Source organism: Homarus americanus, unplaced genomic scaffold (assembly GCF_018991925.1).
Source record: "Homarus americanus isolate GMGI-L3 unplaced genomic scaffold, GMGI_Hamer_2.0 scaffold51826, whole genome shotgun sequence".
NCBI classification, from domain to species: Eukaryota; Metazoa; Arthropoda; class Malacostraca; order Decapoda; family Nephropidae; genus Homarus; species Homarus americanus.
The window spans coordinates 37,154-51,047 of record NW_024747794.1 but is presented as its reverse complement, the minus strand read 5'-3'; the positions used below and the strand labels follow the sequence as shown (position 1 = coordinate 51,047).

Sequence of the window (13,894 nt, the reverse complement as noted above, 5' to 3'; positions counted from 1 at the left end):
GAAACAATATATGTATAGGTATGTTGTGTTGTCAATAGTAGAGAAACAATTGAAACCCTGCAATTGTGTGTAAATTTTTTTTTTTAGTTTAACAAATTTATTGGCAAAGCATGTAGTACAGTTTGCCTATTCTGAGTAATTCAGTCAGGTCTTGACACTGAGGGTGGTATCACTTCTCACTGCCATGCAGGACAGAGGTTCATACACAAAGAAATACATCATATTCATTAACAGCTACCGGTATATATGTGTAGAGGTCAGATTCATGTGGGTAATGTCACTGTTCACTGCCATGCAGGACAGAGGTTCGTACACAAAGAGATGCATCATATTCATTGACAGTACATATACATATATATACACTCACACATATATATACATATACATATATATATATATATATACACATATACATACATACATGCATATACATAGGTCAGATGCATGTGGGTAATGTCACTCTTCACTGCCATACAGGACAGAGGTTCGTACACAAAGAATGCATCATATTCATTGACACTATATATTGGTCAGATTCATGTGGGTAATGCCACTGTTCACTGCCATGCAGGACAGAGGTTCGTACACAAAGAAGGAAATACATCATATTCATTAGCAGTATATATAGGTCAGTGGATCACATACATTGGAGTCATATTCTAATTGAAGACTAATCAGTGTGGGCTAGCAAATTTGGGATAAACAGCAAGAATTTTCTCAAGCACTCCTGATTCAATGTAGTACAGTAATTACATAGTTCAAGATACAATAAGTCAGGTGGCCTGAGGTCTTTGACAGTGTCAGTGGCACATTCAATAATATAGTGTTCAAGTGTATGCTTTAGAGGTTTATCACAAAGTTTACATGCTGAGTGTTCCGGTATGGGTACAGCATTACTAACTTGCCAGATGTGTCAGTATCCTAGCCTAATTCTGGCCACGACTACATCACATTGTCTGGTTCTGTTTGTGTGTGTAAATGAGGCAGAAAGTCAGATCCGCAACCTGAGACATGGTCAAGATTTTTGTGATGTCATATGGTAGCAGAGTCTACCATTAGACAGCACATTATGCTTCCAATATCTTCTCAGGCGGTAGTGCCTCCCTGTTTGGTAGCTGCTTACTACCTACTATCTGGTGCCATGACGTCACATGATGGCGGATGACCGCAGTTTTTAAAATAAGCACCTTACTTTTTTATGTTATATTATAGATAAAAACCTCTGAAGTTGTTTCGCGGATAGTCGAATTCGCAAGAGTTGAAGTCGCATATGGTGAGGTACTGGTGTAAATATGGGAAATAATAATGCCATATTTCAGTGATTTTATTTAAAATGTAAGGTTCTTGTGAAACAAAAACCTTGTTAGGTTATTGTTTAAGACATTCTCTGACACATCATTATAAACTTGAACTAATTTGTGTGACATGTATTAGGTAATACAGTTGTAAAGAAATTAGGGCTTGCTTGCAAATTTCTAGATAACTTTCTACTGACTGTTTCCGTAAATATTTCTTAAAATCAACAAACGGTTCAATGATCCAATCCAAATTTAACAACTGGTTTGAGCGAACTGGACCGAACTGGTCCCAGCACACCTCTGCCTGACCTGAATCCTCACGGGTCTTTAAGACAGCTATTGAATCTTGATCTGGGAGCAGACTTACCAGTACAGTAATTAGCTGTGTGAGATTGCTGCATTGTTTTGCTTGCAGCAGAAAATTTTCTGCAATGATGGTGTACAGTAAATTGCATGTCTCTCAGGCAGGCTTTGCATCTTATTTCTTTTCCCAGCTATAACAAGGATATTTTGCCTCAGTGTCCATTAATTTTTATTTGGGAACGCTATTATTCTGTTAAAAGTCAAAGTGTGATACATTGCAAGGAATTTAGGAGATTTTGCATATACATTACAGTATTATCATTTATATAGCTTATAGTACAGTACATCAAATGAGAAATAAGATCAGATTTTCTTTAGTTTTGTGTTATTTCTTGGATTAAGAAAATTCTGATTGTTGAAATTGTATTATTTATATCTTTTGATATGATAAAGTGACTTTGCACTCATAGTTTCATCAAGTGATAACTGAAGGTTGTGTTTCATGTTTTTCTTTACACAGTACTGTAATTGTCTATAATATGCTGTAGTTACTATATGTAGTTCAGTTGGACGCATATTTAGTAGGCATATTGTGTTGTCAAAGAATCTTGTTAATTTTCTAAAAGTTGTTATAGGAAGTGATTTGAAATTATTTGGTTAGATGGAGATAACTTAGTTGTAATTATATTTGTCTGCAGTATAATTGGATAAAGGCTTAGGCCTAATATTGTTATTGAATGTTTGTCAGAAATAAATAATGTACTGTATTGTATATTCGGGAAATGTTTGTACATTTGGGATTGTTCCTGAAAATCCTGTTTTATGGCAAGTCAGGCAAGGAAAAGCGTATTTTTACTCAAGTATACAAGTTGCAACCCAGGCTGACCCTCATTATTGATGGCTGGTTTAAATTTAAACTCTCCCATCACAACCATAGCCCTCAGAGGGAAGTCTTGTCAGTGTAGGATTACCATTTAAAGATAAGAGTTAAGAATTGACATTGCAATACTTTGTGCAACCACACCTTTTCCTTGTCTGTAGTTGGCCAATTTGGATTTCCAGCATCAGGCCTCAGTCTTCCTGAACTCCATAATGGAACCCAAGGGAAGGGATAGTGTTCTGTGCCTACGTGTCCTGACATATTTATATGATGGAATTTCCAGTATCATTCCTTAATTTATAGCCTGGTATGGAGTGAAAAATCTTGTATTGTATCTGGAACCAAATAGATACAGGGAGGTAGTGACAAAATAAAACTACTAAACACCTACTCCTCAGGGGAGTTGCTAAATGTTCCTGGAAGGAACTATTACAGTACACCAATTCTTTGATACAACATGATAAAATGGACAAACAATGAAAATTAAACAAACAAAAGTAGGTACTTACATTTATAAAGCTTCCCTATGGCATAGCGTGTGGCGTGACAGGCAAATAGTCACGCTGGAACCTGATAACCCACGCTAGACATTCAAACAATGCAGCGAAAAGGCGCATGTTCTGTAACGTCAACTGGGGCATAGGGATTAAACATTGATATTTACTTTGAATGAAGCCTTTTGAAATTAAAAAAAATAGGCTGAGTGAAAAAATATGAATAACATCAGAAATGAGATTTGATGTCGAGCTTCAGCCTTAATGATGTGTTTCAATCCTAATTAAATACAGTGCATTTCATGGGGATACATTTCAGTAAACCAGTTTAAGGTAAAATGTATAGGATGAATAATAAACCTTAGGGTAAAAAAGTGACTTATTTGTATTCCAATTAAAAGTAATACCAGGGAAACCATGAACATCTTGAGTGTTGAGTTGTTCAATATGATCAGCTGACATTTTGGAACTGCTTATTCCATTCTCAGAGGTTTAACATACCTAACTGTGAGTGTATCTGAAGAAGTGAAAGGCTGATTGTGCATAGGCTAATGTGACATCGCGATCTCTTGCCCCTGAGCCACTTTGTTAACGCTGGTGTCTATACCTCATTTTCAAAGGGCAATGTTGGTTATAGAATGTTTGTGTTGGTATTTAATTAGGCTCAGCTTCCTTGGTTTAAGGTTTTCTAAACAGGAGACCCTGGCAGGCATATTACGTAGTTGCTCTTTCTAGGCTCAGTCATAAAATAGGAACAATCATGGACACAAATCATTGTCTTGTGTGTTTAATTATGGCTTGGACTGTATGGTGTATTTAATTGTTTTTTTCTAAAATTAAGAGTATTTGGGATTGTCTTGCAGGGATATGCACAATAAAAAAATTATTTTAGAATGTAGCTTTTAGTTTTTTGACTGTTTTGATGAGTTCAACATTGTATGTTTAATTTGTAAATAATTTGAAAATATTGCCTGTTTCAATATACTAGTATCTTAGTACTGTATAGCACTGTATGCTTTCTAGACTGCTTTATTTATTTGTTAAATTTAATGTACAATCAGCTACAGTTCCACCTAGTACAGTGGTTGGCACATTTCTTGAGGTGCGGCACTCTGTCGTTGTTTACATCATAGTGAAACTCCCGAAATGGGCCTAAGGAACCTCACAATAGTAACCAGATTCTTACAGACACTGAACTTGGTATTACTTAAAACCAAATATAAAATATCAATATAACTAAACTTGACGATATACATATTGTTGCACCTGTCCCCTACCCGGCGAAGAGAACTCTCCACCCTTCCCTCTCCTTAAGTCACACCACCACCATCATCTACCAATGATGTTTTATTTTGTAACCTGTATTAAAACTACAGTGAACCCTCACTTTATGTGGTCAATTGAACCCACGGAGACGCGTAAAGTGAACTGCATAACATATGGGATTAATTGAAATAGAGACCAGGCTGACCCCCAAACTCCAAAAGTGAACAACATAACATACGGGATTAATTGAAATAGAGACCAGGCCGACCCCCAAACTCCACTTTTTCCGACACAATACCTATGTTCTAGTAAAAATAACATCTTAATTTTATGATGGTACAAGCACACAATTAATATTTAAGAGAAATAGAGAAATACAGTTGCCAAGTTAATGTCCATTCAAATAATGGACTCAACTCCCTCCCCCTGTTCTCACACTAGCTGGCTCTTCCCTCTCTGAGAAATGTTTGGGGGAAAACACTAGATTTTAAGGTATAGTAATAAATAAAACCTCAAACTAAAGTTAGGATAATATAATTGACATTGCTGGATTCCTTGTAAGACCAGGAATATTTTGAATATAAATGTCATATATTTTGCACAAAAGATAACATATTTACTCAGAGTAAACAAAATACTTACATTAGATCTAAAATTTGTATGTCTAATGCAAAATCTATGATGTTTATATTCAAAATGATCATCAGATTGTAACAATTCCAGCAATGTAAATTATATTCTGGTTGGGTAATTTGTATGAATTTTATGAGCTAAAACAAATATCTTCAGTTAATAAAAAAAAATATTCTTCACGACACTATCTGTCAATCAAAATACCCCACCTTGCCTCCCCCCCTCTTCCCACCACGCCAGCTAGGTCAGTCGGTCCCTCCCTCCCCCCCACCCCCCACCTTCCCACCCTACCAAAGAAATGTTTGGGAGAAACCAGAATATTTACCATTTTAGTAATAAATAATACCTCATACTAAAGTTAGGATAATATAGTTCACATTGCTGGATTCCTTGCAAGACCAGGAATATTTTGAATATACACGTCATATATTTTGCACAAAAGATAACATATTTGCTCTGAGTAAACAAAATACTTGCATTAGATTTGAAATTTGTATGTCTAATGCAAAATCTATGATGCTTATATTCAAAATGATCATCAAATTGTAAGAATTCCAGCAATGTAAATTATATTCTGGCCGAGTAATTTGTATGAATTTTATGAGCTAAATAAAAAAATAATACTTCACCCGCATATATGAGTAGATGCACTGCGTAAAGTGGGAATTCCGGTTCTGGCAGGGTACCGCGTAAATGTAGAAACTAAATGAATGTAGAAACGATGAAACCATGAAACCGAGTAAAGTTGTTCACTGTATATATAACCATACAAGAAATGCTTGCATTCAGAGATAGAATCCTTATTTAGCATCTTTAGTCTGACTACTATTGTGAGGTTCCTAAGGGCCATTCTGGAATTTTTACTAAGATGTAAACAAAGACAAAAGTGCCACCTTACAGAATGTGCCAACCACTGAACCAGGTGGAACTGTAGCTGAATGTACAAATTATGGTGTGATATATATATATATATATATATATATATATATATATATATATATATATATATATATATATATATATATATATATATATATATATATATATATATATATATATATATATATATATATATATATATACATATATATATATATATATATATATATATATATATATATATATATATATATATATATCGTATATATATATATTTTTTTTCTTCTTGATAAAATCACATGGGAAAAGGGAAACAACGGAGCACCTTAGCTTTCTTCTTCATTCAAGACATCTTCAGAGGCCTCTGAAGATGTCTTGAATAAAGACGAAAGCTAAGGTGCTCCGTTGTTTCCCTTTTCCCGTGTGATTTTATCAAGATTTATCTTATCCACGTTTTCATTGTGGATCTACATGAAATATATATATACAGTCAACCCTCGCTTTACGCGGTCCCACATTCCGCGTTTCCATGTTTACCCGGTACCCTGCCGAAACCGGAATGCTCACATTCCGCGGTGCATGTACCCCTTTACGCGGAGAGCGGCTGGCGAGCCGCGCCATTTTTGGATCCAAACCTCCCGCCATCCGCCATGTTGTGTAAGCGGTGCGAGCAGGGTGCGCACAAGGTCCCCCAGTCATCAAAACATTACGGAGTTCTTCACCCGCCACCCACCACAGCCGGCCCAAGTCAGTGATAGTGATAATTATAGTGAGGATATGGACTTATATGGACTTTGAGGGGTTTGACAAAGAGGTCCTGCAAGCCTCTGTGGTGGATAGTGATACAATTGATACAAGTGATACAGGTGAGGGCCAATAATCTGCCCTCTGCCTCGGAACCAACCCCCCATCCCCGTGTGCCCAGCCATCTTTCTACTAATGTAAGTGTTAAAAAACCTAATATTATTGATATTTCTCTTAATTATTAATTGTGTGTGCATACCATCATAAAATTAAGAAGTTATTTTTACTACAACGTAGGTATTGTGTCTGAAAAAGTGGAGTTTGGGGTTCGGCCCGGTCTCTTTTTCAATTAATCCCATATGTTATGTTGTTCACTTTACGCGTTTCTCACTTTCCGCAGTACCCTGTGGGTTGAATTAACCGCGTAAAGTGAGGGTTCACTGTATATATATATATACTGTATGTCAGATGGTTTTGTAACTACTGTACACCAGTGCACAAAATGTGGAGGATGTTTGGGGAAAAGCTCAGTTGAGTATAAAATTTTGTCTGTAAAGTAAAGCCTTTTGAAGAATTTTTTTTTCTCCCATGACAAATGCAGTGGGCTTATTGAATTGCACCCTCCATCTGTATGTCTGGACTTTCAAACAACCCGTCTAAGTTTTTCATTGAATCAAAAAGTAAATTAGCTAGGTACAAATAAATTTTGTAGGGCTTTGGTATGTAGCTATGATTGGAATACATACCAGATTTGATTATCAGCTGGTTAATTTTTTTTTTTTACCAATACTTCAGTTTTTATCAATAAGTGTCTTAAATAGTTAGCTCCAATGAAATCTTATTGACTATTGTATGTAGGTGTTTCCAGATGGCTGATATGTAAAACATCGTAAACTTGTTACTACTTGTATTCACAAATAAGGTATTTGAATGCATATTTTTTATTTCTTAGCCTTAGAAGCAATAATAGGAGAAACCACTGTTTGTGAATGAAGGTTGCATTGAAAGTTATTTAGTAACTGTGAATAACACTCAATATTTGTCTTAGATATTACTGTATGTTTACAACCTTGCTATCAGAATATGGGAACGACATGTTGTGTGCCATGAGAGTAATGTGTGGAATCTTCTCTTGCAGGTGTTGTGAAGGTCACAGGAAAGAGAAGAGACAAAAAGGAGAGGAGAGAGATGATCGGAACATTCCACATAATCACTCTGAGAGAATGGAATTCATGTATACTGTATTGCATATCTTCTTGGAGGAGCTTAATAAGATGTGATGAAATCTTTTCAGCTAAATTGTTTGCAGACCCCAGTAACTTATTTGTCAAATTAAATTAAAATTGTCATTGAAATGTCATAAAAGAAGAGATGTAACTGCGCTTATCTTCATAATGCAGATTCATTGATTTTCATTTAAAGGGAAAACTTTTTCCACAAATGTATACTGTAATGGATTTCTGTGAACATATTATTTTCTTGGTAACTGATAGAACATAAGAAAAAAATCATAAGTTAATTGTACCTTGAAATGAGATGTTGCCCTCTACTTCATCTCCAGTAGAGTCTGCTCCGACCCCATTATCCCTCACTGACAATCTTACTTGCCAGCATCAACATTTAGGTCACACAAAAGCAAGGCAGGTGGCAGATGTATCAAGGGCAAAATACCAGATATCATCCAAAGTGGATTTTGGGATGTGTGGTGTAGATGTAAGTCGTCATGAGAGGGGGAATATGATGCCTCCTCCAGATTTGTGTGCTAGAGAAGGACAGAACTGTGGTGAACTACAGAGACGGAGTAGTAGATCTTGTGATGTAGATACAGAGGCTACTATTGCTCAAGCATCCTGTGATACCAAATTTGTAACAGGTATGTCACAAAGTGGGGATGAGAGGGAAGACACAATGGAGGAAGGTGCTTGGGGTCTTCCTCCTCACTCATTTGAAGACTCCTCAGAGGGAATAGAAGGTTCTTTGGAGGAGTATGTAGCAGTCAGTACCAAGGCTAGTTTACCTGACCTATGTGATACTAGTAGTGGCACGCGCAGCAGAGTGCCTCTTGACAGTGGCCTAGGAAATGACTGTGGTCAAGATCCAGAGTGTAACTCATTATCCCCTGTGTCTGGGGATGAGCATTGTGTGGGCACTGTTGAAAAAACATCTTCAGAGTCTCAGAGGGATAATTTATGCACAGATGAGAATGGGGAGATGGCAGAAGGATTTGTTTGTTCTAATGTGAATATTGATGCCAGCGAAACAGTGAATAAATGCAGTGAGAATAGAATGAATGAAATAAATTCAGCAGTTGATAATGCTGATGGTAGTGTCTTAAGTTGTGAACCTGTTGGTGAGGAGGCTGATAATTTTGTAAAGGAAGGAGAAAAATCTGATGTGAGTGATGACAGTAGTGGACTAGAAATGAGGAACACTACTGAAGACACTGATGCCAGTCTTAAAGAGTCTTATGAACCAGAAAGGTCATCTGGTCCAAAGGAAGACTATCTCATTCATGACAACCAACAGATATCTTTAGTGGCATGTGGTGTAACCCACTGTGATCCTAGTTTTGAAAAGGATATTGAAATGGCTGATCTCACTGAAGATGAAGAAGGTGTTAATTTAATCAGGCACAATCTGCACCACTCCAGCCACCCAATGTTCAATAAATGGCCATGCTACTTCTACATAACTCAAGAGCATCTACCCAGCTTCTCCATAGATTCTCATGGAAGACATATTGGATCTGTAAGGTTCTATCTTTATTTATACTATTGTAGTTTAGTTTATTATTAGTGTTTAGTGAAAATTGCATTGAAATTCTCTCTTTATAATGCTATGCCAATTGCAGTTACTGTATTTAATGACAAGTTAGTGAATTATTGTTTTTTATTGTACGTATGTGTAGGCCTACGGTACAATAAATAATACAGGGTGCTTTAAAAGTACAGTGAACCCTTGAAGATCCGGACTAACAAGGGGGGGGGGGGGCACCTCTCCGGAAACATTGATTGTTCAAATCTTCTGGCAAATGTACTAAATTTATAAAAAACGATAAATAATTATATAAAAAACACCAAAGATACAGTACATATTATCCTGACTATTTAAGTTAGTTATACAGACTTTTCCTGTGAAAAAGCCATAATTTTGAGCAATATATTACTGTACTCACTTTGTGCTCAAATGTACTGTGGGGTTTCGTGATATTTGGTTCACACTCAGGATGGGCTGGAGAAAGGAAGCTCACAATGTGCTCTCTGTATACATATTGTATTGGATGTACAATGCAGCTTGGTGCTGGGAAGGCAGCATGGTTACAAGCGTTGAGTAGAGAGAGCTGGTTGGTGAGGGTGCTCAGAGGAGGACCAACTTGTGGGTTGCCATGGCAGCCGGCTGGAGCGGAGGCCGCCAGGCAGGAGCGGAGGAGGACGTGTTGCTTGCTGGTAGCTGTGGGTAGAAAGAGTGGTCACCACGAGGTGTGGGTTGCCGGCTGGAGCAAGGGCCACCAGGCAGGAGTGGAGGAGGTGGTGTTGCTTGAAGACTGGCTGTAGATAGAAAGAGGTAGGTCACCACGAGGTGAGATCTTATATAGCGGAGGTAGGCGCGGCTTAATAGTTGACCTCCGTCATGTAAGACGGCGCTGGTTGACCTAGACCACGAGGCATACACTGAAGAATTCGCGGGGTCAGCTACTCAGCGACAAAAGCGTTTGTAGGGGAGGAATCCACTACAGTACTACACTAAAGGCCTAAAAAAAATTTTCTCTTTTGCAAAATATGTAATGTCTACCCTCAAATTATTCATTATCTTGCAAGGATTCCAGCAATGCAAGGTATATTCTGCTAAGTTTAGTCTGTGACATTTTATAAGATAAAAACTTTAAGCCTAAAACTACCTTCACCCCTGGGAAGGGGAAGGTGAGGTGAGGTGAGGTGTTGACAGCCTGGGAGGGGGGAGGGGATGAGGTGAGGTATTGTCCAGCCTGCAGGAAGATTACCCAGTGTATAGTTATCAGTCATATAGAGGGGGTTTAAGTTTTTTGCTTATAAAATGTGACTGAACTAACTTGGCAGAATTTAACTTTACATTGCTGGAATTCTTGTAAGATAGTGATTAATTTTAATATAAACATGCTATAGTTTGCACTAGACATAAAAATATTAATAATTATTTTCTACACTTGAGTGCAGTACAGGTTTGCCCCTAGGACAATTATTTCTTTTACTTTTTTCACAATATATATTTAGGATGGTGTGTGCATGTAGATGATTTAGAATAAATGAAGAAAGTTACGTAAATCTATCTACCCAAAAATGCGAGTTGAAAAACTTGTACATAAATATACTACACTAAAGGACTATAAATTTTTATCTTTCGTGCAAATTATATCAAATTATTCACTATCTTGCAAGGATTCTAGCAATGCAAGTTATATTCTGTTAAGTTTAGTCTGTGACATTTTATAAGATAAAACTGTAAGCCTAAAACTACCTTCACCCTTTATTGGGAATGCTTCTTAAGGAGGCTTTTTAGCCCAAAACCCCCAAATTTTTTGTCCGAATCTTTGGAAATCTTGATTTACCGGGTCCGGATCTTCCAGGGTTTACTGTATACAGTACTGTACAGTAATTCATTACATCTGTATAAGAACTTCCAAGAAAAAAACCTAGTAATATTAATTTTATTCTCCCATTGAAAAGTATATGTACAGTATTATGGTGTGAGGGTGTTGTCTGTCAGGTGTTCATATTTTTATTTTTATTAATTTTTTTTTAGGGGGGGGGGATTATAACTCGATATGTATTGCCACTAGGTGTAGAGCGGAATATCAATTATAAGCATTTGGCTGAAGGTTACAGTTGCAGGTCAGTGGACAAATTTGGTAACGGATGTGTTTTGTTTTGCAGTACTGTACTGTATTATTATTAGTGAGTGTGAAAGTTGGGTGGGTACAGAACTTGCCTTCTGTCCTAAGGGTTGCTTCTTCTTGCCAAGAACACCCCAGTCAACCCAGTTGTGAATGGATGCCTAACATGTCAATAAGCTCATGGAACTCCAACTTATGGGATTTGAAGGAACTGTAGGATTGGTCACCATTTGTCCTCTGTTTTCCAATACAGTACACTATTTTCATTGCACAGAACCTGCTTGGGTTTCATTTTATTTTATTTATTTATTTATTTTATATTTTTTATCAAACGATGTAAATTTATATGTACAGTATTGAAAGTATAGTGCACATTAGATGGTTTTGAGAATGACAGAATTTGTTCATCTGGTAGCCATACCATATTGTTTGAGATAGTTTTTTTTCCACTGGAGATTGTTAGAATACTGTACTGTATTTGGTGCAAGTTTTAGAGGGGAATAAGACACTAATATGCATAGATAGTTTTTGGATTAGATCATAATAGGCTCCTAGCAGACACCAGCATGGAACTTATTGTGCAAGTCATCTTAGTTTTGGAGTAGGATTATGTAACTTACAAAGATAATACTATTCATACTTTTTTTTGTTTAGGGAATGTATGAAAAGGAGGAATTTTATGAGTTGACCAACTGAATGAATAGTACTTTTCCTTTCAAACAAAATACAGTTCATTAAGAATTTGGTTTTTGCAACCAAATAAAATGTTTACCCGGTATTGTAAAATTTACCACGAATCATGATGTGGTTCTTTAAAATATCTGTGTTTCAATAGAATGATAAATGAGTACTATTGTACTAACACAGTAAGGTCTTGGTTGATGCAGGGGTTACATTCTTGAAGACCTTATGTGTATTGTTTTATGAAAATTAATTTTAATTTCTTATGTGAAGTAGGAAGTTGTGTTTCTGGATCCCATTTTTTTAAAGAAGTAAACACTTTGTAAGGTCTAAAATTTAGACCTTATATTACACAATACAATTAACTTTAGGAAAAGGCTTGAAAATAAAGCTCGATTAAAAATAAAGTAACTTCTATTAAGAGTTTGTAAAGAAATCATCTGCACTGTATTAGCAGACAACAAACTGAATGAGTACAGTATAGTTCTGTATCCAGTTATGTTTATAATCTATGTACAGTAAACGGAAACGTTTCGGTATAGAAAATGCGCGCGTCATTTGAAAAAATTTTGGGTCATGACTGCGGCGGTCGCATTTGCAGACGGTCGTAAGTGCAGATGGACGTAAGTTGAGTCAGTCGTAAGTCGGGGACTACCTGTATGTATTTCTCGTACGTATTTCGATCGTACGCCTGGCAATAGTCGCTTGGGAGCGAGTGAGTGACTACTTGATAAAGCGTCGTCTGCAGTTGTATTTCTCCTCCTTCCCTGCCATATTTTACTGGATTTACTGTTATTATTAGTGTTTACTGATATAATAGTGTTTAATGGTGATTAATCATGCCATTGTAACCAGGTTAAACTTGTCACTGTAACCACCAGCCTACTGGGCCAATCTGTGGTGTTATGGTTCTTTTTCATCTCATATTTTTGGGTAGATATATGTAACTGTCTTCATTTATTTTTACTCAGTTACATGCATACACCATCCTACAAACATATTGTGAAAAAAGGCAAAAGAAATAATTGTCCTGAGGGCAAACACATAAAGGGAACACAGGTATACTGTACATTTCTTTGCACACGAGTTAGCTGGCTGAGTGAGGGAGGGGAAGACGGTCGCAGAGTGTAGAGGGAGAGGGTGCATTGCTATGGAATTGGCGTGCCAGCTGATGTTCGTTACTGCCGTATAGTGAAACGGAGTAATATGCAAATGGTGGCTGTGTTGAACTTTCATCTGGCTTTTATTTACTGATTTGGTGATATAGTATTTTTTGTTGGTATAATATTTATTTATTCTTCACATTTCCTGGTACAATGCTGTATACAGTAGAATGTCGATTTAAAGACATTCATCTTAAGATTATTGATTTAAAGCGACACCCACAATTAAGGACAATGTTTTAATTTAAAGCGAATCTTTTACTATTTTGTGTGAGTCAATCTGGCGCATCATATTTTAAAATTCGCGCCTAACGTTTCTCTGGGCATGCTACTCTGTCCTAAGAGGAAAGCTGTACTGTACTGTACATATACTCAAAATAATTTACTAAATGATTAAAAAATTTTGTCGAGTGCAAACTGTAGCATGATTACCTGTATATTCAATTTAATCATTATCGTATAAGAATTCCAGCAATGTAAATTATATTCTCCCCAGTCACTTATGTGACATTTTATAAACAAGAAAACAAAAACTCAATCTAAAGGACACGAATAAACAAATAAATACTTCACTAGACCTCCAGCCTCAACTGTCAAACGTGTCATTGTCACCTCATCCCCCCACCATCTTTCCAGCCAGGGTTTGGTGGTTTTAGGCTTTAAGTTTTTATCTTATATAAAAT

At 36.6% G+C, this 13,894-nt stretch overlaps 1 protein-coding gene across 1 annotated transcript in view; it reads left to right on the top strand.

The window, feature by feature from the left end:
* Nucleotides 1–13,894, top strand: part of LOC121879861 — a 44,638-nt gene that overhangs the window by 11,579 nt on the left and 19,165 nt on the right. Inside the window, exon 2 of the mRNA XM_042386648.1 lies at nt 7,636–9,245. Within this exon, the coding sequence (XP_042242582.1) occupies nt 8,034–9,245 (1,212 nt within the window). The 5' untranslated portion in view covers nt 7,636–8,033. The remainder of the gene's footprint in view (nt 1–7,635; nt 9,246–13,894) is intronic.